The sequence below is a fragment of the Phyllostomus hastatus genome, unplaced genomic scaffold (genome assembly GCF_019186645.2).
Source record: "Phyllostomus hastatus isolate PE091 unplaced genomic scaffold, TTU_PhHast_1.1 phas_contig_137, whole genome shotgun sequence".
NCBI classification, from domain to species: Eukaryota; Metazoa; Chordata; class Mammalia; order Chiroptera; family Phyllostomidae; genus Phyllostomus; species Phyllostomus hastatus.
The window spans coordinates 7804257-7829706 of NW_025333583.1; the positions used below are offsets into that span (position 1 = coordinate 7804257).

The 25450-nt window shown below is 58.2% G+C and overlaps 1 protein-coding gene across 1 annotated transcript; it reads right to left on the bottom strand.

Moving 5' to 3' along the window:
• Window positions 1-9252: 9252 nt before the first annotated feature.
• LOC123829385 (serine/threonine kinase 11 interacting protein) lies at window positions 9253-23767 on the bottom strand. The gene is made up of 25 exons (XM_045855049.1): window positions 23688-23767; window positions 23437-23522; window positions 21226-21431; window positions 20951-21025; window positions 20659-20754; window positions 20211-20318; window positions 20021-20092; window positions 18610-18736; window positions 18276-18379; window positions 18048-18143; window positions 17747-17788; window positions 17397-17531; window positions 17138-17222; window positions 16215-16541; window positions 15867-16072; window positions 15411-15527; window positions 15133-15310; window positions 13273-13503; window positions 13050-13153; window positions 11886-11983; window positions 11623-11801; window positions 11312-11393; window positions 11069-11139; window positions 10378-10628; window positions 9253-9665 (listed from the first exon to the last, which is right to left on the bottom strand). The coding sequence occupies exons 2-25, from the start codon at window positions 23495-23497 to the stop codon at window positions 9516-9518; spliced, it is 3201 nt and encodes a 1066-aa protein (XP_045711005.1). The 5' UTR covers window positions 23498-23522; window positions 23688-23767; the 3' UTR covers window positions 9253-9515.
• Between the last annotated feature and the right edge of the window lie 1683 nt (window positions 23768-25450).

The following is a 25450-nucleotide window of genomic DNA, read 5'->3' on the forward strand; positions in this document are numbered from 1 at the left end:
CCTGAGCCACAACCCCCCTGCGCTGACAGGGTGCTTGACCACCTCGTGTCACAGGGTCTTAAGAGGGTGAAACAAGACAGCAGTGCGGGAGTCAGCTGGGCGCGAGCAGAGCACGTGAACGGTGCCCCGGATCTCAGGATGTGAGACCCATCTGTTATCCGTTGAAGTGCGATCCCCCAAAATTCGTATGTTGAAGCCCTTTTATCCCCAGTACCTCCGAACGTGACCGTATTTGGAAATAGCATAGTTGACAGACGTTAAAACAAGGGCAGGCTGGGACAGGGTGGCTCCTTGGCCAGTGTGACTGGTGTCCTTATAAAAAGGAGAATTCGGACACAGACGCACTCAGGGAGAACGCCGTGTGATAACTGCCGTTATGCTTCCCCGAGCCAAGCACTACCAGAAGCTGGAGGCCTGGAACAGGTCCCTCCCTAGCCTTGTGGTGGCGGCTCTGCACTCCCATGTGTCACCCTGACCCTTTCTCCCTCCCCCAGGCAATTCGGTTCCAAGTCTCCACCCTGAGGGTTGTTTGGGTGGAGCCTCCACTTGCTCTGGTCTTCAGTCTACCTCCTATGCCTGGACATGGCCCCAGTCCGTCTCCCACCCAATCAATTCAGACAGCAGCAACTTGAACACCAGGACAGCCTGAGGTGGGTCTTGCCAGCCTGGGGCCTCATGAACTGGGCCCAGGACCCCACTGCCCATGGACACCACTCGGCTGGTCCTCTGAGGCCCTGCCGCAGGTCCCCGCTCTTCCTGAGACCCTCAGACTCCCCCCATGTTCCTCCCAGCTGGGGACTCCCCCAGGCCTCCCGTGGTCAGCAGCTTCAGCCTCTCGCCTTGCAAGCCCTTTCCTGCATCTCCTAGCCCGTGGGATGGTGACGTGCAATCTTCCGTGAAAAGATCCTATGAACTTAGGCCCCCAAGTTCATCTGTCCTTCAGGATGGGGGGTGCCGCCAGCCACCAGGTTGTCAGACCCGCTCCTCCGATGAGACATCAGTGTTTGCAGTGTCAGCACTGCTGGTCCCAGTGGGGTCTTCGTCCCTGAGACGAGAATGCTCCTTGTGTGCACAAAGGATGGCCACTGTGTGCGTGTGTGCATGTGTGTGTGTGTGTGTGTGAGAGAGAGAGAGAGAGAGTGTGGGCGAGTGGCTGCCCTGTCAGCTGCCAGCTCAGAGCCTGGAGATATTCAGCAGTGACAGGAAAGGTGACAGCAAAGGCAGAAGCACAGAGCATCCCTGTCGCACCCCCTCCACTGCCCAGTCCGACTTGAACATCCTCACTACAAGCTTCCCAGATGAGTTTCTTAAAGAGATGACACCTTTGCTACCAGGAGCCACACAGGGAGGGGATTTAAGCGTGACGCCCTGAGCCAAGCCGTCTGAGTGCACAGCCCGGCTCTGCCACTCGACGACCGCATGAACTTTCTGGGCCTCACCTTCCCCATCTGCGTGAGGGGGTGACAACGGGGTTGTGGAGAGAGTGAAGTACGTTCCACCCTGTAAAAAGCACCAGGACAGTGCCTGACACATAGCAAGTGCTCAGTCAGTGCTGGCTAGCTTCACTACTACAAATCAAAGATCCGCAAGTACAGGGCTGGGAAGCCCTCGGGTACCTGGCAATGTGGAACACAATGAATACACACGCAGGAAAGAAGTGGGAGCTGACTTGCACTTACAAGGGTGCTGAGTCCTCCAGATGCCGCCCATGCAAAGCCACAGTTGACACAGAAGAAGGCAGAAAGGTCAGAACCACGTTTACCTCCCCCAGGCTGGAGTCTGACGCTCCTTGGCCGACGGGCCAGTCTGCACCTTTGCAGCCCTGATGTAGCAGGCCAGAGAGCTCCTGCACGAGAGTGAGACGTGGGTTCCAGTAGCCCCAGCCTGCCACTTAGACTGACCTGGAACGCCCTCGTGTCAAGAACACCTCCTCCCCCCTCTCCAGAGAGCAAGGGCCCGGTGTCGTTCGCTGTTGACTGGCCTCATGGCGAGGCTTTATCTTTACAAGAGGTAATGCGGTGTTGGGGAGGAGCCCGGGCTCTGGAGTTGGAGACGCTCTACATGAAATACCAGTTCGATGCTTGGCACGCACTGAGCGCTCAATAAATGCCATTCTTATGATTTACTGTTGTCGTTACTCTGCTGTGGTCAATCCTGTCGTAATCCTTGTGTCCCTCGGTATCCTTGGACCCATCTCAAGTCAGCGCCACCTGTCCCCGGAGGCTCTCACCCTGCAGAGCCCGCCTTTTAGCTCCAGAGGCACAGATCTATCTGCGCTAGGATGACATGTTGACATATATGAAGCTATGTCCTTTCTCTCTCCTCCCCCAACCCCACCCGAGCAAGTAGCCTGCTTTGAATTGTGTTGTTCTGGGGAGTGTGGAGGGAGGTTTGCAGAGGAGGAAAAGGAAAGCATTAGCAAGAGTGGATGTGGTGGTCAAAGGAGCAAGCCTTTGCCATCCCCCGTGAGCAAAGCAAAAGGAGGTTCCCCCAAGAAGGGGGGATCAGAGAGGGAGTGAGTGGGGGGAGTCCTGCCAACAACCCCCCGGGATGAGGGGTTCAAATAAAAGGTTGTTTTGAAAATGTTGCGACGTAGTATTTCATGCACGCCCAAGAGTGTGAACAGAAACCTGCTTGTGCACCGCACACCAGGCATCGGGTGCACACGCATCCGTGAGAAAGCCTGACCCGGTCCCGGCCCTTGGGCAGCTTGCAGACAAGCAAGCAAATTACAGAATGCGGCAAGTGCCGTGGCGGGAAATCCCAGTCACAGAGAACATGCGGGCGGCACCGTCACGGACACACTAAGAATCGCTGTGCGATGTGGGGCGGGCTCGGGCCGCGTGGGAGAGGCGGGCATTCCGGGCAGAAGGAAGGGCCTGGGAAGGGCCCCATGACGGAGGAGAACAGATCTGCAAGGATCCTTGGGCACTGAGGATCTGGACGGTTTTCCTGGTCAACCAGGGTAACCCTGAAACCTGGCACCACAGGGAGACAGACCGAAAAGGACTAGAGGGCCAACCAATGTGGACCAGACGACTAAGTCCAGTTTCAGGGAAAACCAGAAAGGGCCCGAGTTAGAGACGCCGCATCCCCTAGGTGAGAATCACCTTTCTTTCTTTTTTTTTTAAGATTTTACTTATTTATTTTTAGAGAGGGAAAGGAGGGAAAAAGAGAGAGAGACATCAATGTGCAGTTGCTGGGGGTCATGGCCTGCAACCCAGGCGTGTGCCCTGACTGGGAATCGAACCTGCGACACTTTGGTTCGCACCCCACGCTCAATCCACTGAGCTATGCCAGCCAGGGCAGAATCACCTTTCTTAAGCCCGGGTTCAGCTTCCTCCCCTGTGAAACAGAGATCACACTTCTCCTCCAGGGTTGTATTGGACGCGATCATGTCAGTACAATGACTAGTACGAAGACCAGCACGGAGCCGGTGCTCCAGAACGGCTGTCATCATGAGATCTGCCCACTGTAATCTTCCGCGCCCTTCACGGCCCAGCCCCAAGGTGACTCGCTCCTCTCCCTCAAAGGGACCGTAAGCTCCATGAAAGCAGGAGCACGTCTGTCTGATTTGTCCTTGCACACCACCCCCCACCCCATTCCTCTCACACTGAGCCTGGCACACTTTAAGAGCTCAACGAGCATCTGTGGAATGGAAGGCAAGTGCACAAGTAATTATAGTAACTAATAAACTGAAGAATGTTTCTGTGGAGGACAGAGAAGTCGCTCGGTCCAAGATGATCAAATGACAGGATGAGCCAAGGAAAAGCACGCCACGGCCTGCTCGCGTTCCCGGCAGTGTGTGAGGCGCAGTGGAGAAACCGCGGCTCGTCGACACGCGGGCGGCAAGATGCAGCTTTTCCCTCTTCAGGGGGCAAAGGGCACTTCTAGGCAACAGAGCAGGTTGTAGGAACTAGCAGGCAAGGCTTTTTAAGATTTTATTTATTTTTAGAAAGCGGGGAAGGGAAGGAGAGAAACATCAATCAGCTGGCTCACGCACGCCCCCAGCTGGGGACCTGGCCCACAACCCAAGCATGTCTCTCGACTGAGAATCAAACCGGTGACCTTTCAGTTCGCAGGCTGGTGCTCAACCCACTGACCCCCACCAGCCAAGGCAACAGGCATGTTTTTAAGCCAGCATTTATTTAATGCTTCAAGGTCCACACAGCATTTCCACGTACGTCACTGCCCTCAACCATTCTGTGAACTGGGCAGGTTATTGATTAGCCAGCCTCGGGCCCTCATGGTGGATGCAGGCACCACGAGGTTACTCACTCGTGGTCAAACAGTGAGCTGTAAAACGAAGGCATAATCCTGAATCTTCTGCATCTAAATTCACTGTGGTTCTCCTGAATGGCCATCACGCCCCACTGGATTCCAGGGGGAAGATGCAAACACCGCACGCACCTGGAGCCAGCAGAGCGTCACACACATAGAGCCATGCTGAATTTCAAGCTGCAGCAAACAGTCTGGGCAGGGCGTTCTCTGAAGCTACTGCAGCATCTGGACGAAGGAGGAGGCAGGACCTCACTCTCACTCCACGTGAAATGAATGACTCATCAGCAAAGATGAACCCTCTCCCACTGAGACACAGAGATGGGTCCTTCAGGCTGACCTGCTTGCGCCCTGCCCCCCAAATCTTAGGAATCAGTGTCAATGCCACTCAAGTTGATATTAACTACTACTGACCCCCTAGGGGCTCTGACAAATATTTTTAAATATAATTTTGAATCATAATACAGTGAGTTTTAACACCTTTTAGATAAAATCTAAAAACAACTCCAAATCACCCTATTCCCGCCTGCCTTGTTTTCATTGTCACCCCCACCCCCCCTTTCTGTCCATCGCTCTAGAATTTACACAAACAGAAGCAAGCGTGAGTATGTATTTTATCCCCTCCCACCTTTTTTCCACGGAAAATACAGCGTCGCGTTGTTACGCACAGTTTTGGGGAGCAAATCGTTTTCCTCCACAGCCACTGCCAGCAAGCCCAAGGCCAGAGGCAGGCAACCAATGAGCACCTGTTGGAGGGGAAAGCCGGCCCGGACGGACAAATCGGTCTCGAGGGACAGCCCAGGGTGTGTGAGGCAAGTCCTGCTGACCGGCACCTGTTCACACGTGTCGGGGGCGGAGCTGTCCCGTCTGCTCAGAGCGCGGCAGGGTCTGAGAAAGTGCATCCTGGCACTTGTCCTAGAGAGGTGCAGGGTTCAAGGTCGCGCACACCACCAGCACCTCTGTCTTCTGGGTCACCAACAAAACAGCACCCGTAGGACAAAGGATGCAGAGGACACCGTTGAATGGTTAGAACAAAAACAGTCTCGGAGACCTTCAGCACAAAGAAATGAAAGCAGCAGCTTCTCTTTCAACTGCCCCAGCCTCACACTGCTTTGCAAATAGCCCGAAAATGGCGGGAGATCATGCGGCCCCATCTGGACCCTGACCTGAAGGGGCTTCTGGGAAAGTGCTTGTAAAGGGGCCCTGCCTTCACGAAAGGCCGCCGCGGCCCGAGGTGGGGCGAGGCCTTCCTCAGGACCCGAGAGAGCGGGCTCTCGTCCGCAGAGGTGCAAAACCTCGGACGGGGAAGGGGGCTGTGCATGCTACCAGGAAAGTGGACTAGTATTTTTGGGAAGTCTTAATTTGCTTCAATTAAAAATCCAGGCCAGCCCTGAGCAACACAGAAGTAGGTGAACTTCTTTTCTGAACCTGTGCAGTGCCTTTTCTGGGTGCCAGTCTGCAGGTCAGTCTCGGAGGGACCTGCACCCCAGCCGGCACCTCCCACCTGGCTGGTCTGGGGGTCACACCACTTCCTCCCCACGCTCCCGCCAGACCAGACCAGGGCCCTGCAGGGGAGGGGGAGGGAGGGAGGGAGGGAGGACCAGTGGGCTCCACAGGACAGCAGAAACCCTGTGTCGGGGGCCTCTGCACTGCCTTCCTGGTCTGGGTCACATCCATCCACGGACGGCCGTTTTCTTGAGAACACAGGCTCTGCATCTCGTGATCAAAGGAGAGTGAGAAACGCTGGGGAAGATCAGCTGCTTTAAACAATGCGAGATGCGTAGTAAGGGCTCCCTGAGCCCTAGCTGTTCGGCTGTGACCATCGCCGTTATTTGCAGGTGTTCCTCTCCATCTTTGAAGGGAGCTTTCCATCTGGCCCCCAGCCGCCCTCCTGGCCGTCGTGGCCCAGGGAAGGCAGCTGCTGTCGGAGAGGTGGTCTATGAGCCACTGGGGAGCCCCTCCTGTTCCGACACACACTTTAATGGGTCCTGCGGCATGACCCATGTCCTACTGGTCTCTGTCCAGAGACAGTACAAAGAAATTCACCCATTCGGGGCACCTACAAAAGACTATGGAATGCCCACGTTACAGGCAGTTTTAATTTGCAGGAATTTAAAATTAAAATTTAATTTAATTTAATTTTAACAGGGACAATGCTGGCCCACACCGCGGGTCAGAAGAGGCAGAACTGGCCAGAGTGGGCCCAACCACCCTGGCAGCCGTCTCCCACCTGGGGCCCAGCAGCCGTTTCCCTGGGAACCCAGGGACTTCCAGTCCTTCGTGAGCCAGGCCCGAGTCTGAGCGACTGGCCCGCAGGACGCCGCCTCCTTCCCACAGGACTCCATCCTCCAGGGCTCCAGGGTTTGAGGAGGGCGGGCTGGGTCAAGGGTGGAACCGGGCCCCAGGGGGGTTTAGGTCTTCTCTGGCCTACTGCAACCCCCCTCTCCTCCCCGCTCCCACGCTGGGAGGCCCCAACTTGGACTTCCCCAAAACAAAGTTTGCAGTGAGGTCTGACCGAGCTAACAGAACACGTGCCTCCCCCTGGGAACCTTCAGCTGAGGGCCCGCTGAGGGGGAAATAAAAAGTGGCGGCAAAGCCCTGGCTGGTGTAGCTCAATGGATTGAGCTCGGGCTGTGAACCAAAGTGTCACAGGTTCGATTCCCAGTCAGGGCACATGCCTGGGTTGCAGGCCACGGCCCCCAGCAACTGCACACTGATGTTTCTCTCTCTTTCTCCCTCCTTTCCCTCTCTAAAAATAAATAAATAAAATCTTTTTTAAAAATTGCAGCATGAACCCCAATATTTTAAAAAAAAGTAGCGGCAAGACCACTACAAAGGAGCCACCCCACTTGCCCCCTAGGTCCCCACCTTCTCAACCCTGAACTCCAGAAATGCAGCAGGCCCCCAAAAGCAGACACGCAAAAACATAAACTCTACTCTGTGACTCAACTTCATCCCTCTAACGAGCCCCCTTTTCATACTAACATGAAAGATATTCAGGTGAACTCAGGCCGCTGCTGCAAACTCAGTCAGTTCACAACCAACCGGGTCGCATCCCCATTTGGGGGTGGGGCCTACTGGTCCTCCTGCAGGGACCCGGGCACACACCCTCCAGCACGCTCTCAGCAGACATCCGGGACCCACGGGATTCCCTGAGACACCTCCCTTCTCCGGGCAAAAGAAATCTGGGCAGCTGTCGCCAGCGCCCCCCCGCCAGGCCCTCCCAAACTGCCACCTCCATCCGCCTTGGTGGCCTGAGGAGCATCTAACAGGTCACCATCCTCCCTAACGCCAAGCGGGGAGCGAGGCCCAGGGCCCCTCACCCTCAGAGCCGCCCAGCGCGAAAGGGGCAGCTCCTCCACCACTTCCAATGCTCTTCTCCGAAAACCCTGGCTCCCCCCACTCCGGAGCTCCTTTCTAGTCACGCCCCCTCTCCAGGCTCTTCTCACGGCTCAGCTCTTTCACTTACAACCTGGAGATCTGGCACCTTCGATCTTTCCATCTCCAGTCAGCGTGGCGAGGAGAGACTCACCCAGGAATTGATACTTCAACTCACATCTCGCCGTACCCTGGGGGAAAGAGAAACTTCAAGCCCGGTCCGTCTGGGTCTGCCTACCCAGGACAAGTCAAGGACTACTCAGGGGACACCCTGCCCAGGGCAGGGCGGGCAGCGGTCCCTCTCGGAGTGGAGCTGGGCACGCAGGCCTGTCCGCTGCAGAAAGGGTGGGGGCGGTGTCGCCTGCTGGCGTGCAGACAGCCCAGACTTGGGAGTCACTCAAGCCTGGACTCGGCAGTTCGCCTCCATTCACCGGTGTGATCTTGAGCAAGTCACTTAACTCCTCCTAGCTTCAGGGTCCTCACCGGTAACAAGACGCCACCCACCTCCCAGGACCCCGTTGTCAGGAACTAAGCTCAGCACCTGGGAAGTAAATGCTCCATGAATGAGAACCATCTGTCAGTACTCCAGACCGCACACACACACACTCAGTCATGCTCGGTTTGGGGCTCAAGGGCAGCTTGACCTGACTCCTCAGCACTCCCCCCCAAGCCCCCTCCCAGGGCAGGGCCAGCCTACACACATACGCGGGTGCCCCTACTGCACTGTGGTCACTCTGGACCACAAGACTCGGATCCCTGCTGAGACTGGCTCAAGTCAGAATAGGGTCCGTGTATTGAGAAGCTGGCAGGGGCTCACAGGTGGCTCAAATTAGCCTAAACCACAAGAGAAAGAAGGAGGGGTCTCCCTTGGCTCACATCACCTAGAAGTCCAGAGGTAACTGTCTGCGGGCACGATGGGACCAGGGACTGCAGAGACACCCCCCGGACCTGTCTCTGCTCCCTCGGCCTCCGAGCTCTGCCTTCTTCTCTCCGCAGGTTCCGGTTCCGGGCCAGCCGCTGCAGGCCCACCCTCTCAGCGACCCTCGTGGGGGAAACTGCCTTCCTTCCTAACTGCTCCAGCACAAGGCCAGGTCTGGGTGCTGGCTGCATGAGCCTCCCTGCACCTGTCACCCTGGCCAGGGAGACGGAGGTGAAGGAGTGGGGGCAACACCAGCAGCCCCCCCCACCCCGAGCAAGGCTGTGCTGAGAAGGCAGGAACAGAAACCACCCAATGCCAGCCTCAACTCCGCCTCTCTGCCCAGTCACCCCTCATAGTCAGCCCCCCACCAACGGCCTCAGGTCCTCGTTAGTTCCCAATTCACAGTCAAGGGTGAGAATCTAATGGGCCCTGCTATTCTCGAGGCGGTGAGTTCCGTCTGTGCTGCGCCATGTGGCGGGCGCTGCTGGCTGAGGTCTGGTGCCCACGGGTCAGGAGTCCTCCTGGATCCCGTCAGTGGGGGCGAAGGAGGCCGGGAGACAGGGTCTCACGGTACACACAAGGCTGCTTGGGCTCCTCACGGGGCAGGGCAGCTCCTGTTAGAAGAGCCAGAAGGACCACAGGCCCCACGAGTGACAAGTTTAAATACACCCGTGACATGTGGAATAGAAACAGCTTTATTGATACCTGAGAAAAAGTGCAGGGAAACATTCCCGCTGACCACTGAGCCTGTCCCCTCGGGCCAGATCACCCAGAGGCCTGACCGCCTCTCGCCCTTCCCTTGGGCCGTGGGTCACTTGGGGCCTCACTGGCCAGCACCCGAAGGCTGGAGAGTCCACAGCCAGGGTCTGGAGACAGAAGGTCTGCGGCCACGACCCCCGAGGCCGGGGCGGCGTCAGCAGGGAGGCTGCACAGGGAGGCTTCACCGGTCAAGGTCTAGAGCCTCCTGGGTCACGGTCCGGAGTCCAATGGAAAACAGCTGCTCCCAGGGCTCCTGGATCCAGGCCAGCAGGGCCGTCAGCTGCTCGGAGCACACAGCACGCACGGCCCAGAAACTCTCAAGCCGGGACACCTGGCAGACCGAGAGTGGCCAGGTGAGCTCCCGGAGGGCCCCCTGGGAGACGGGGAGGGGAGGTCTCGGGGGGTGGAGGGAGACCCGCTGCCCCTCCTTGCGTGCAGCCTCTTCCCTTCCGCCAGCCTGTCAGTCCCCACAGAAGATCCCGACTTTTTAAACAGAACCGCACTGACACCTACGGAAGGCCCCCGAAGGGCTTTCACAGTTACTGTCTTGTGTCTCTAGTCTTTCCTGTTCGTTCTGGAGTCAACGCCAAGGAACTGCTTGGGGTTCAGCTCCTGGCTCTACCACCTGCGACCCGGGCAGGTTGGTTAAGGGAGCAAACCTCCGCTTCCTTGCCTGCAGCAGGACTAATGACAGCGCCTCCTCACGTGCGGCTGGACAGAGCCAAGGGCTGGCGGAGGGGCCAGCAAATGCGAACCCAAAGCGGGAGCAGCAACAGCAGGGAGCTTCACTCAAGGTCACCCAGCTAAAGCAAGACTGGGCTTCAAGTTCAGGGTGTTTCCACTGCCCCCCGCTTGCTCCTGCCCAAACCAGTGAGCCTCCCAGGTCCTTGCACCTGACTTCTCTGTCCCCTCTGCTGCGACTGTCCATGGCACACGCCCAGCGTTCCTAGCCTTCTAGACCCATTTCCCATCTACGAGCCACCTCTGCCCCCGTCTCTGCCTGCCTCTCTCACGCTCATGTGCACACGTGTACACGCACACACCTCATCGTAGAACACCAGCCGCAGGTCCTCCGGCGCCGTGCGGTAGAGCACCACCGAGCTCAGGCTGCTGAGTGGCTGCTGCTCCCTGACACGGAAGGAAGGGCCTGGCCCCCCCGAGAGCGGAGCCTTCTCAGAGCCTTCAGCAGATGCCGCTGCAAGAGGGGGCTCTGCCCGGGACCCCAAAAGGTCCTCCTCTAACAGGTACAAGGTGGACAGAGTCAGCAACACGGACACGGGACACGCGGCGGGGCCTGGAGGAAAAGAGGCAGGGTGAGCCGCAGGGTGGAGGCCGCGGAGAAGCCCGGGCCCCAAGGCAGAGCCCCAGCCGCTCGGGAGGAGGGAAGCGGACCTCGCTGAGATGGCCACAAAGTGGCCGGGCCTCCAGGGCTGGGGCCCCCAGCTCCAGGGACCTCTAGCCCCCGAGACCTCTGAGACAAAGGAAGCCTGCCCCGCCACCTCACCGACTCAGAAAGGAGGGTCCACTCTCGCCTTCTCCAAAAGGCCGAGGCAGAGCAGACCCAGCTGCCCTGCTCCCCTCCCAGAAAGCCCAGGCCCGAAAGCAAGGGGCCTCCCGGCCCTACCCAGAGAGACCAGGAACACTGAGGCAGTCGTGCGGGTGTGCCCATGAGCGACAGGAAGTGCAGATCCCCAGAACTGAGAACCGAGGACAGACAGGGCACAGAGGCCTCACCTTCAACCAGGAACACCTGCAGGTAGAAGAACCGGGGAGGCTCCAGGGAAGAGGCTCCTTCCAGCAGAGGCCTGGGGGAAAGACAGCAGCCCCAGGAGGGAGTGGTCAGCCAGGCGTGGGCAGCACCAGGACGGGGCAGAGCGGGGAGGAAGGACCAAGCCCGTGGGCCTGAGGACGGGGACCGGGGGCTTGTGGACCGAGGACCTGGGCTGCAGCCCTGGCCTCACCCTCCCACCGACTCACCACAGCCGGTGCTCCGGGGTCACCTCCTCCTCCGTGGCACTGATGCCGCCCCGCCAGGCTGGGGGCAGAGCCTGCAGGACATCTGGACAGAGCCAACCAGAGATGGGGGGCCCTTGAGACTCCACCTCGTCTACCCCAACCTCCCTGCCTCTCAGCACCTGCCTGTTCTCCAAGTTTCTTCTAGACTTCAGGAACTTTTCTGAGGACTGAGTTTCATTACCTGTCTGCTTCAGTTGTGGGCACCAGACCTGGAATCCATGGCCACATCCCCCCGAGACCTGCCCTCCCTGTCTCCCCCTTTCCTCTCTCACCAGTGAGCTCCTCTAGGAAGGCTCGGGAGCGCCTGGCATCTCGGGGCAGCAGGACACAGCGGCCCGCCCCAGCGGCCCACTCCAGCCGCAGGCTCTGTCCCGCCAGGCCCAGCTGTAGGCGACTCAGATCCTGCAGGGGAATGGCCAGGGCCGGCTGCAGCCAGCCTGCCGGAGGCCCGCTGTGGAGAGAGGAGGGCCAGAGTGGTGGGAGAGAAGAAGAAGAGTCGAGTGAAACTTCCCGGGCCATGGTCCCGCTCACTCACCAGATCTCCCCTGTCACCTCCAACACGTAAAGCCTGTGGTCGGACACAACCACAAGACCAAGACACTCCCCAGGGTGGCCTGCCAACACCACTGGCACCTGAGGGGAAGAGGAAGTGGATGAGGAACACGGAGGACTAGGGAGGCGGCGGCCAGACTGAGGGCCGAGTTACTGCGACAGCACCTTCTGCCTACGCCCCCCCCCCGCCCCCCATGCATCCACCCCAGCTCCCCACCTGCCACAGTCCCCACCCGCCTGCTCTCCACCCCACGCCCCCTGCCCGCACTCTGACCGCAGCAGTTCTTTGCAGGCCTCCCTGCCCGCCACCTCGTCCCCCCAGTGCACCCCCCGCACTCCGCCAGCCGGACTGTTCTAAAACACAAAACTGGTCGCCACTCCCCTGCTTCCAGCCCTTCGGTGGCTCCTGTGGCCCTTGGGATCCAGCCCAGACCCCTTGGCAGACACACGAGGTGTCCCCTGAACCGGCCCCTGCCTGCCCGCTCTGACTCCTCTCGGGACACTCCCCCCAACATTCTGGCTGCCCCCCTCACGGCCGGTCTCCCCACTAGCCACCCTCTGATGCCTCCACACACACACACACACACACATACGCGGCTTCACTCCCCGGGAACACCCTTTCCCTCCCGCTCTGTACCTCATCCTGCAGGGTCTGGCTGGGCCGTCGCCTCCCCAGGAAGGGGGGGGTGGCCTCCCTGGCCCACTCGGGCTGGGTCAGATGCCCCTCCAGGGCCCTAGCCTGACTGCAGCCCTTCCACATCACAGGATCGTTGTCCACCTCTCACACCAGAGTGTAAGACAGAGAGCAGGACTGGCTTGGTCCAGCTGCTTAGTGTCCAGCACGTGCCAGGCACTCAACACCCTGCGTTTACAGTAACGACAGGAGGTGCCACTGAGGCCAGGGCTGCGCCCCGCAGTTTGCAGGCACGAGCTCTCACTGACGCTGCCGCACTCGGAGGGGAAGTGGGACTCCCCTCACGGAGGACCAACGACGGAGGCTCACACGTCAGGGCACCCAGCGAGTAACAGCTGCTGGAGCTGACACTGGAGGCGAGGCGAGGCCAGGCCCGGCGGTTGGGAGCACCAGCTCTGACACAATCGGCCGTGGTGGACACAGGCAGGCGCCCCGTCAGTTAGGGGCACGGACCTTGATGCAGCACTGGAACTCCTCCTGGGCGTCGGCGAACACCTCGACATCCAGGAAGAGCCGGAGGCGGTGGTCCACGGAGCGGAGGCCACGGCGCTCAGGGGCTGGGGACAGGCGGTGGGCCATCAGCCTGCCCTGGCCGCCCAGTCCCACGCCCCCTGCCCCCATCGGCGCCCCTTCCCGCCCCCAGACACCAGCCCCGCCTCATCTGGCCCACACTCACGGGGACTGAGGCTCCACCCGTGGCGGTCGTGGGAGGCCAGTGCCTGAGATGGGGTGCTGTCGGCCCTGGCGCCGTGGTCCCCGTCGCCGGGAGGGTCACGGACGGTGCTGGGAGACTGCGAGGAAGCTGGCAGCTGCTCTTCCGGCCTCCGCTCCCCGCTGGGGGACCCCACGGACAGAGCCAGGAGCACCACATGGTCACTGCCACAGTTGGGACACACAGCGGGAGGCTCTGGAGAGAGGGAGGGGCGCATCCCTGTGACCCCCCACACACAGCACCACAACCCCCAGCCCTGCTCACGGGCTCCCCGCCCACTCTCAGACCCGCCTCGGCCCACACCTCCAGCCGCACACACTCCCCACCTTTCCCCGGCCACCCGCCTCCCTCCACAGGCCCAGCTGCTGACTGATCGCTCCTGGACCCGGGGCCCACAGCGCCTCAAAATACACCCCACCGCCTCCCTCCGGGCCTTCTCAGAAAGAGCCAGGCTCCACCAGGCCCTGTGCAGTTCCCTTTGCACCGCCTGGGTCTGATCACGCACTTCGAGGCTCTACCAGCAATGTCTAAAGCCCCAGCTTGACAGAGCGGGAAGGCAAGGTGCCAGACAGGGGTCTGATTCCAGGCTCCAGCACTTGAAGGCTATCATCTCAGCAATGAGGACAAGTCATCTGAGCTCCCGGTGCCTGGTGCCTCGTCTGTCAGAGGGATGACGCCAGTCCAATCTTACAGGGTTGTCGGGACGAGTGAACGTAATCGGGCAAAGGAGCCAGGACGGGGCCCAGCCACGAGAGGAGAAACATTCCTTGAGCAGCTCCAACGGCCGGGCTCGCGCCACAGCCTCTGACCAGAGCATCGGGACTCTCCCCCTCCCACTGGCCAACGGGGAAAGCGAAGGGCCCCAGCGAGCACTGGCCGAAGTCCTCGGTTTGGAGCCCAGCCCCGTGCTTGTTGCCTCTCTGCCCCATGCAGACCTCCTACCCGCACGCCGGGGCAAGTTCATTCTCCTCTCCATTTGGGCGAGGTGACTAAGACTCACACAGGCAGGTTCATTACCGACGCCTCCACGGAAGGGGCCCCGGGGGCCACACGAACAACCCCCCCACCCCCACCATGGAGCATGGACAGAGTCTGGGAGGAGCTGGGGCTCTTTCTGCTACACGCACGGCCCTGCCGGGCCCCTGGGGCCCGCCACCTCCTGGGCGGGCTCGGGGAGCGTGCTGGACAGGGGTCCACTTTCTGAACAAAGTGTAAACCCCTGCTCTAGCTGCTGCCGAAAAGAGGCAAGTTATAAAGATCATGCATTTCAACCCAGGAGTTACCAATATCCATCTTTAGGACTGGTCTGCAAGGGAAACTTTTTTGGTCTTAAAGAACAGGACGTGGAGAGACGCCACCAGGCACGACTCAACACCCAGAGGCTCCGAGGTCAGGCGGAAGGACAGTCGGAGCCGCCCCCCCGCCCCCCGCCCCGAGCGTCCGGCCCAACAGCCGCAGCACGTGGGCGGCCCTGCTGCACCCCGACGGTGGGCGCTGAGGGCGCATCAGGTTTTACGTGGTTTCTGGAACATGAGCCCGAAAAGGGGGGATGGCCTGCGAGTTATGAAAAAATAATGAGTGTGTTTAAACAGTTACAGAGATTGTGTTTCTGGACTTTTAGAGGGGGGAAAAGGATCTACTTTCTGCTTTTACTTTTTTTTTATACGCGTAGCAGGCAGACGGTTTCACTTCTCCTCCAGGCAGAAAGCGGGCCCCCACCCCTTTCTTCCCCGTGGGTCCCCCTCCACACTCCCACCCTCAAAGCCATTTCCCCTGAACGGGCAGGAGGTCCATGGGCCAGGAGGTCAAGGGCAGGGCTTGTACCTGTACTCTGGAACAGAGGCCTCCCGCCTTCCACGCCGTCCAGGCCCGACCTGGTCTCCCCTGGCTCGAAATCGTGGCCACAGCGCAGACACTGGAGCCTGCCCCCTAGCTGGTCCCTCACTTCCCCACACTGGTGCTGAGCCTTGGTGGCCGCTGGGGTCAACACAGCAAGCAGCTCCTAAAACAGGGCGGGCCGGAGGCGGCTGTGAACAGGGGGACCCCGGCCCCCTACCCCCGCCTTCCGCTCTCCCGGCAGCCGCCGGAACCCCACCCATCACCTGGACAGTGGCGTGGGCATCGGGCTCCAGCACCACGTAGCGACGCAGGTGCCGGTTCGGACAAATGTAGGAGAAGCGCAGAACGAGGACAGGGGCCGAGGGTGGCGGTTCTGAGCCCTGCACGGGGAAAGGGGATCAGGAAAAAACAGCAGAGGGATTGGGGTTATACTGAGAGCACGGAGGGGGACGAGAGCTCTGGACCCCATTAAAACGCTGTTGCTACCACCCCCACGCTGACCCAGAAGCTCTACCCCTGGGCCCGCCTCCCAAGCCGCCTGGGGTCGCCAGTGCTCCCCCAGCCCCCTCCTCGGCGCCAGTGAGAGACCACGAGGACCCAGAGCCCGGGACTGGGCACCTGAGATCCCGGGTCAGAACCCCCCGTGTCAGGGTCAGAACCCCCGTGTCAGAGCCGGCTGCTGAAAAGCGCCCCGCACCTCGTCCAGAAGCCACACTCACCTCGGGCAGCAGTTCCCTCTGGGCCGGGGCCTCAAACTCGACTTCGGCTGCCTCCAGACTCTGGAGCTCCAGCCGCTCCAGGGTCTGAGCTGCTTGGAGTTCCACCTCCCACAGGTGGCCTGAGGTCACCCGGAGAAAGCGCTCCTTGCCCCGCACACCCTGAGGCCCCTCCAGGGGACACACCAACAAGGGGCGATAGAGCTCCGCTGAGGAGAAAGCAAGAGAGCGACCCTGTGAGCGGGGACAAGTACCAAGACTCCGCCCTCCGATGTGCTGGCCCTTCCCCCACACCCAGGTTTTCCTCCCTCTCCCGACACACCCCCACCATCACAGCCACCAGGAGCTCACCTTCTACTTCATCCTGCTCCTGCTCCTGCTCCTCTTCCTCCTCTTCTCCCTGCTCCTCTGTCTCCTCTTCCTCCCGTGGCTCCAGCCCCACGGTGACCTCCTCTGTCACTTCCTGTGGGGACTCCTTCTCTGGGGGCGGCGGGCTGGGCACAGTCTCGGGGCTCAGGGTGTCCGGGTGCAGGGTGCTGAGGGCAGGGGTCTTGGAGGAAGCCAGGACAGGGATCCCAGAGGTCTCCAGGTGATTCCTATACTGTAGCCAGTCACAGCCAAACTGCTCCCGGAAGCTGTTCATAAGTTCAAGTTCCCGGTGCTGCTGCACGAACCGTCCTACACAGGTGTGTATGGGATGGGGGGGCAGTGTTACAGAGCTCGGCCAGCCCGCGTCCCCACCCCCGGCCCCAACCGTCCCAGCAGGGCCTGTGAACGCCCCGCCCCTCGGGGCAAGGTGGAAGTCTGTGCAGTGGGGCAGAGGTGGGGGCGGGGTCAGAGACAGGCTCAAGGCTTCCCTCAGCAGCCCCCCCCCCACCTCAGAGTGTGTTCCACACACACTCCGGGCTCACGCAGCTCACAACTGTGCGTGGTGCGCCGCTCTGGGAGCCTTGCAGCATGCAGCAGCCCAGTTAAGGTCCAGTGGCGTCCTGGGGCGGGGGGGTGGGGGGCAGCTGCTTGTTTAACCTCGCATCTCCCAACCCTGTCTGGCCACGGAATCCCTTCCTTTTGACACCCCACAAAACTAAGGTTCCTTGTAAAAAAAAAAACCCTTTGGGGAGCGCTGCCCAGGAGCAGTCTCTCCTGCTCCCTCCAGACGGACGGGGAGAGGAACGACAAGGAGGCCCTCCACAGTGCTCCGCTCCACCGTGACTAAAGCCCCTCCTCACTAGAGGGCTGGGGGGCGAGCACGGGAGGCTGGGGGCAGGGCTTACCGGCCGGGGAGGGGTCCTGGGTCCGGGGCTCTGGGTCCGTATCGCTGGGCTCCGAGATGCTGGCCCGCCTCACCCGAACTCGGCTCTGCGTGTGGGCAGAGGGATGATATTCCACGCAGCTAGGCCTCCCGTCCAACCTGCCGAAGGCATCCCACCCACAAACAAGGGCAAAGCCTTACTATTCCTGGCCCCTCGACAGCCCAGAGCCCGGGTACAGGGACCCGACCCCAGGTCCAAGGCAGCCTAGGACACTGTTTACCTTAAACTTCCGAACTGGGGGTGGGGCCACAACGCCCCCGGAGGAGAGGCTGTCACTCAAGTCAGCGCCACCTGAGGTTTCCGTGGTACTCCCCAGTGGCCAGGACGGAGGCAGGGCCTCTGAGGATGTGGAGGTCTGGCGAGTGACAACAGGGAGGAGAGAGAGGTTGGCACCTCCAGAGGAGCACCCCCGCCCCCCCCAAGCTCGCCGAGAGCCGGGACCTCCCCACCAGCCAACCAGGCAGGCAGAGCCAAGCCCCGGGAACCCAGTTTCCCTCAGCGAGCGTCCTCCCTTCCCGTCCTCCCACACCAGTCCTCGCTGCCCTGTCCCGGCACTCCCGCCACACCAACCTGAAAATCAGTCAGCGACAAGACCTTTCCATCCAGAAGGAACTGAACAGAGACAAGAGAGGAGGGGGCAGTGTTGGTGGCGGGGCACACACCCCGGGGACTCCGAGCCAGGCTGCGAGCCCTCCGAGACCTGTAAGGACCTCCGGGCTCAGCAGGAGGTACCAACATAATAAGCAAGAATAAGCAAGGGGGCCAGGGCCTGGGCCCTGCGTCTAGTGGATGAGAAAAGGCAAGAGGTGCAGCAGTGGGCGTGGGACTGGGAGGGAAAGGCAAAGGAGAGCGAATGTGGGGAGTCACTCACGCCAGAAGCAGCATCCCTGGCTCGGGGGGACAAGTACTGGGCGGTGGCCACGCGGTGCGCAGGGTGGAACCACAAGGGGTTTCCCTCCAGGTAGAGCTGAGGGGCAAGAAGGAAACGAGAGTGGGCCTTGAGCCTCCCTGGGGGAACACAGGCACTGACCACATCCACATGGGGGCGGGGATGGGGGGCAGAGCTGGCTCCCAGGGCTCTGGAGCACCCCAGTCCCACCTTGCGGAGCTCAGCCAGCAGCCACAGCGGCGACAGCGCCCTGTGTTCTTCCAACAGGTTGTACGCCACGTCTAGGTGCTGCAGCTTCCTCAGCTGCTCCAAGCCTGGGGCAGAGGTGAGAAAAGAGGAAAGGCAGGTGAGTGAGGAGAGGGTGGAAGGGTGAGAGCATGCCGGGGGAGGGTGCCGTGAGAAGGCAATCCTGGGCCCTCAGACCCTCCTGTGCACACGCGTGAGGCTCTGGAGGCACGTGGTTCCCAGGCCCCTCACCACCCTGAGTCTCACCCCGCCCGGCCCCTCCTTCTGGCCCTCCCCCTCCCCGCACTCCCCCACTCACCATGCAGGCCCTGGAGCTCATTGCCTCGCAGTATCAGGGTCCCCAGAGCAGCCCCGGAGGGTCCCATTCTCGGCACGGAACACAGGTGGTTGTAGGAGATGTCCAGATGGCAGAGCTCAGACAAGTCCTGGGAGGAAGAGGGAGGTGCCCAAGATTCTGTCCTTGACAAACTTTGCCAGGCTCCTCGGAGCCCCCTCTCCACTGGGCCTCATCCTCGGTCTGCAGAACTGCAGCCTCTCCGCACAAAGGACTGAATCTACCCCCCACTCCCCCGCATTAAAAGACTTGAACTCGCATAGTTTCTGATGGCTCAAGCCCACACCCATAGGATGACAACTCCAGCCCCCTTACGCTCCTGCCTAGAAAGACGCAAGGCTGCCAGAAGAACTGAGTTCGTTCCGGCCAACACCTAGAGACAGGGCCCCTGCCCCCAGGCGCCCCTGGGAGGGTGGAGCCTCACTCCGGCAAGAGCCGCTCAGCAAACCCAGACAGGTGGGTTTCACGCAGACCAGTGTCCCCTCCCTGCTTTCTGTACATCCCCACTTCCCTGACGGCAGGGGACCCTGACGACAGCCTGGTCAGGCGGAAAAGCTGCTCGAGCCCCGGCCGGTCCCCTCCCCACTCCCTCACTCTGACTTCCACACGTCCAGTTACCTCTGTACAAAATGACCGTGAGCTCGGTTCAGCTCACGCTGAATGGGTCATTACTGAATGAAACAGTTTCCCTACTGGCCCTGGCCAAGCAGTTCAGCTGATTAGAGCGTCAACCCAATACACCAAGGTTGTGGTTCGATCCCCCGCTGGGGCGGATGCAAGCATCCATCAATGGAATGCATAAATCAGTGGAACAACAAATCGATGTTTTTCTCTCTCTCCCTTCCTCCCCCATCTCTCTAAATATGAATAAATTTTTTAACAGTTTCACTGATTAAACATCACACAGTTTATTACTCAATAAGCTACAATAGTCCATTATTGAAATCTGTTCTCCCACTTTAACTAGTGTCCAGCTTTGTTCATCTCTGACAGGGAGACACGGGCGAAGGGTGCTTCCCCTGCATCGTAAGAGCTGCCCTTCTCTGGGCGAGGCACTGGGCTAAGCAGCGTCAGATACTCCTCGTAATCACCTTAATACTGTGACAGTGAGTGCTCCTATTATTCCCACTCTACTGGTGAAGAAACCAAGAGGCTAACTAATTTGTCCCAAGTCACACAGGGGTCAGCAGCTGAGGTTTGAAAACTGGTTTGTCTCATGCTGAGCCCGAGCCCCCAAACAGCACTGCCTGCGGGGACATGGCTCCGCCCTGTGGGCGAGAGCACCCGGGAGCAAAACCGGGTCCAGAGAGGGGGTCAGAGCAGAACGATCAGAGGCCCGAGGGGCGCCAGCCCCAAGCAAGACGCTCGCACTCACCATCAGGAAGCCCTTGCAGTCCTGGAGTTGATTGCGGCTCAGGTTCAAGAAGCGCAGAGCGGACAGGAGACGCTGTGCAGGGATGGGAGGAGGAAACAGAGGATCGGACACCCCCAGACAGCCAGCTGGCCCCCCTCCCTCGGGCCCACGCCTGTCCTTCCCCAGGCCCCATTCCCTCCGAGGCACTCACCAGGGAGCTGTCTAAGGCAGTCAGTGCATTGCAGCTGAAGTCGGCAGAGAGCAGAGCCAGCCAGGGCAGGGCAGAGCAGAGGTCGCCACCACAGGCCGAGAGGAGCTCCTGAGACGAGGTGCTGGGTCAGCTCCACTCTCCCCTCCTCCCCACACCAAGGCCTCGCTCCATGGCCCGGCCATTCACTCGCTCCTTATATGCTGAGCTCAGTCTGAATATGGACCTACAGAGAGCTGAGGGCCCTATCCCCAAAGCCAGGTGATAAAGAGACTACTTAATACAATGCAGCAGGTGTGGTATAAAACATGGACAGGTACAGGGTGTTGTGGGGACACAGCAGAGGGAGCCGGGAGGCAGGGAAGGCCACAGGGAAGGGCAAGTGTCCCAGTTTGGTCCCCCATGTCCCTCAGGACAACGCATCTGGGTCCTCACTGCCCATCCTCCTCACCTCTAACGTCCGGATGCTCCTGCTGCAAACCAGGGTCTCCAGCTGGGAATAGATGCCACGGAGGCCATGAAGGCGGTGGACGGGGACACCTCGGAGCTGCGGCAAAGGAAGGGGAGAAGGGGGAAGATGACGAAGCCACCTGTGCTTCCGGGAAGCGTCAAATGGAAAAGAGAGCAGATGCCACATTACTGCAGAGCAATGGAGGCCCCCAAAAGAGGCCACCTCTTTTTTTCACACTCAAAAGGCTCCTCGAGCTGGGTTTTGTGCAGCAACGTGCCCCAATGTACCATACCTCCAGCTGCCGGAGGGACTTGAAGGGAAACATCTTGATGGGCCCTGGAAGGCCGGGACCAGGGACATGGATGAGCTAAAAGAAAAGACATTCGGGTCAGTGAGGCGGAGCACACCTTTTCCCGGCATCTCTTTCTCAGCACGGCCACCCGTAGCTCTCACAGCTTCTGGACCTGAGCCGTGCAGACTTCCTGCACCCATGCTACAGCCCCAGCCCCGCCCCCCGACTGTTCTCCCGGGCTTCCCCAACAGCCTACCCCACTCCCACCCCAGAACCTTGAGTGAGAGCGTTTTCTGCAGCACATCAAAGAGGAACTGAAGCTGGAGGATGACAGGGGAGTCGGTGGGGTGGGAGGGCAGAGCCACGAAGCCATTCTGGCCAGGGCCCCATGGCCCCAGGTACAGCTCAAACACGTGGTTCAGCTGCTGCAGCGTGGCGGTCAGCAGGCTCAGTGTGCTGCAGCCAGACAGGACCACATCCCCTGCAGGGAGAGGGGCGGACAGGAAGGAGGGCATCAGGAAGGGCTCTTTGCCTTTACTCTGAGACTTTGCGATCCCAGGATACACCCGCACGGATCTCTACCGCACATCCTGCACTGCAGGTCAACCTCTGTATCTTCTCCTTACTTTACAGCCTTCAGCAGCTCCTCTGTCTTCAAAAAGCGTCCTAACTCTTCAGTCTGGCATATGGACTGCTTTACTACGTGCCTCCCACTTTTCTAAATTTCCTTTTCCTTTCTGCTCAAAAGAGCCTGGTCTACTCACACTGCTGGAAATCGGGTCAACTTTGTTCTCAGCTGCCTCACTTTCCGACACAGCCCCTTCCACTCTGCCCAGCTTGACAGTTCCAGACGCTTCCTCAATACACGATGACACTGCTCAGTTTTTCACCGTAATCCCTCATTTTACGTAAAAGTTGACTGGATGTTTTATCTCTTGTTTTTTTCAGGTTGCAAAAGCATCAAGCGCACCTACAGAAACTCTCAAACAATACTAAAATGCATGTCATAGAATGACCACTCAGGATCGCACTAAGGCATTGCTCTCTACGTTAAAAGTGCTCTCTCCAATGCGACTGTCACACTTCAGGGTGCCCTTTGGTATTCACCACTGGACCAAAAAAAAAGTGCAACTACAAGGCAGGCATGGAGAATTTTGTAACGTTTTTGAAAAAACAAGGATAAAATCACAGGATGTTGTAGCAACAGTTCAAAGAGGTCCTTCTATACCCTTCACCCAGTTTCCCCCAATGGTTACATTTCATATACAGTACAATATCAAAACCAGGAAGTTGGCATTGGTGCAATGTATATTTATAGTCCTGTGCCATTCTGTCATACGCGTAGATTCCCAAAACCAACACCACAATCAAGATACCAAACTATTCCATTACCACAAAGATCTCCCTCTTGCTACCTCTTCAGCCACCCGCCCACACAAATACCATCATCCCTAACCTCTGGAGCCAAGTCAGATTTTTGCTGAAAAAATTAACAAATCCCCTAACCTTGCGTGAAGGATTTTCTATGTACCATACACTGAGGATAGACACAGGCATGGTTCAAGGACTCCTCCCACCCTGAAAGAGCCTCCCAGTCTAGAAGAGGAGGTAAGCCCATTCATAGCACACGCCACTTTCAAATGCTATAGAGATTTCAGATACCACCGATGGGAATGCAGTGATGGAAGGCACCTGACGTTAACTGGGTAATATGTCCCAGACAACTCTTATTTCATTTAAACTGCAGCAGAGTCTCCTAACGAACACTATTAACCACCTCTGACAGATACAGAAACTGGGGCTCAGAGAAGTTGAGAATCTTGATTGAGATCACATAGCTGGTAGCAAGTTGCTACTTCTGCGTGATCTCAAAACCAAGGCTTGTCTAACACAACCAATGCCAACCGCATACTGAACAGCTACTGTGGCTCCACGTGCCCATGCACTGAGAGAAGTTACAATGCTTCGTGTGAATGAGAATTAATCTCCACAACAAACTTAAGTACAATCATTATGCCATTTTGCTGGTAAGAAAAACTGGCTAAAAAAAAACAACTTTGAAAATTTGGCCAAGTATGAGCGAGAGTTAGGATTCCAGCTCAGGTGGGGTCTGACTTCAAATCTCGTGCTTTTAACTTATGCTGGATTTTAGGTCCTTGCTACCCCGCGATTATGACCAGCCCCTGGTCTCGAGGGGCATATAGCCAAGTTACAATCACTTTCCGGTGAGAGTATCAGAGAACGCATGGAGGAAGCGGCAGTGAAGTTTGGCCTCAAAGGATAGGTCAAGTTTACACTGTCAAAGGACACTGTAGGCAATGGCATCAGCGAGAACAAACCACCGGAGGAATAAAGAAATGAAATGACACTCACACCCTCGTGACCCTGAACAGCAGTAACTGCGTGACTCTTAAGGGGGCGTGCCTCTGGAAAGCAGAAAACACCCCACCTCTACCCTGCGCCAGCTAAACCGGAAGTCCACTCACCGGACTCCCGCAGCAGCCCCGCGAGCTTCCACAACAGGGAGTCCCGCGGGGCGGTCGTCATGGCCACAGGGCGCTGGGGGCGGAGCCTGTGGAAAGAGGAAACGGAAGAGCCTCAGGTGGGTGGTAGTGCCAAAAGGCCAGGGTGTCCGTGCAAACCGAGACCTTGCGGGGACTAAAAAAGCAAGGGAGAGAGGAAGTGAATCCTCCGTGGTGCCCTCTGAGGAGCATAAAGCCTAATCAGCCAGACTCACCCTCCTGTGAGATTCGCTCATCAGCTCTGCTGGCCGGCTCTTTTCAAGAATAAACAGGAAGTCCCACCCCGGAAGAAAGCGAACAGAAGAGAAAATCTGTAAACACGCCTCTTCTGCCGGAAGCCACGCCCTAAATCGTGCAAACACGTCGGTGGGGGGCGCTGCCCGCTGGTTTGGTGGAGGCTGTCCTTCAGTCGGAACCCCAGACCCCATCCCAGAGTTTGTACCCCTCATCGCTTCCCCGCTGTGGGCCCCTCACAGCCTGGGACCCCCGCTGGGCTACCCTCAGCCCCTCGGAGCCAGTGAGGAAAACTTGATTGGTTGTTTGCAGACAGGGCGGCGAAGCAAAGTTTGGAGAAATGGAAGTGCTGTTAGTAAAGGATTCGTACATAACGAACAATAGTTTTCCAGTTAAAGGAGAGTGTGTTCTCCATAGCAAGGAGTTCTTTGATATGTGTGAAAGAGCTGGGGCTGGCGGAGGTGCCGTTTCTGGGGTTCCTTTGGCACCTTTTCCTAAATCTCCCTCCAAACTCGGTTTTTGTTTTTGTTTTTTCCTTTTAACACTATCAGGCTCTCATTAGCGATTGGTGACTCTCCATGGGTACCGAGTCCTTTGTTTTTACTGTGCTTCGCCTCATAACACCTGCCTCTAAAAACTGCTTCACACAGGCTAGGCTACTTGTGAAGAAGGTCGCTCAATTAGTAACTGATTGCGCCAAGACTGCCCAAGTTTCTTCATTCCAAGATACTACTGCAGCTTTCACTTGGCTCCGAGTCAGACACTACCTAACTACAGTTAAAAAAATAAAATAAAAGTCTTAAGAGAATTTCTGGTGTTCAGGGGGAGCGGGAGTTGTTTGGGTTTTGTTTCGGTTTTATTTGTTTTTTAATGAAGTGCCCCATTTCAGATTCATTTTCAAAATAAATCATAAGCTAGTTGAGAGTAGCAATACGTTCATAATCATCTTTGTACCAAGATGCAAAATTTTAAAGAGGCTTTTTCTTAAAGAAAATATTTAAAACGGTAATTTATGCTCCTAAACCATGGAATTTAGCATTTATGGCTTACTATGTGTGACCTGACTCAAAAGCCTAAAAGGTGGTTAAATGGAGTAAGTAGAAGCACATCAGTATCGAAGGCAAAACAGCAAAGCAGGATACAAATCTAAGGTAAAAATAGGGGCTTGGTATATTTTTGTTGCATTATTAATCCCATACTTGGTGATGATTGTCAGTCCCTGTTTATTCCATCACCTGGAACTAAGGAGAGAGGGTTGACCCAAACTGTAACTGCCAACACTAACCCCCTTAGGCAAGAAGAGACCTATTCTTTTCAAGTTCCTGACATTTCAATGTCCTGAAACCAGTTTCAGGGGTGCCTCCCCAGCCCACAGAATTTTTCTGAGAATCTCTCCATTCATATGGGTAACCCCTGCAGTCAAATTTGTTCTATACCCCCTTCCCGCCCAGAAGAGTGAACGTGGGACAAAGAGCAGCAAGGAAAGTGGAACTACAGAGAGAGGAAAACAGCTCCTGAGAGAAGCAGCAGCAGAAGACCGTGCTTTTGCCCAGCACCCCCCCCCCACCACCACCCCCCCACCCCCCCCATCCCCACCCCCGTCCATGAGGCCCGCTCCTCTTTCTGCCCTTGACCTGCACCGAAGGCCTTGGCCATCTTCCAAAGAATCCTCCCTTTTCTTTTTCTGCCAAAGTTTAGGAATATTTCTGTAAATTGCTACCATACGAACCTTGACTGAGACAAA

Coding starts and splice junctions, on each gene's coding strand:
- LOC123829385 (XM_045855049.1), bottom strand. CDS start 23,497: ATGACGACCGCCCCGCGGGACTCCCTGTTGTGGAAGCTCGCGGGGCTG. Junction 13,504..15,132: donor GCCTCTGTTCCAGAGTACAG/GTACAAGCCCTG, acceptor CCCTCTCTCCAG/AGCCTCCCGCTGTGTGTCCC. Junction 11,984..13,049: donor AGTTCCAGTGCTGCATCAAG/GTCCGTGCCCCT, acceptor TCTTCCCCTCAG/GTGCCAGTGGTGTTGGCAGG.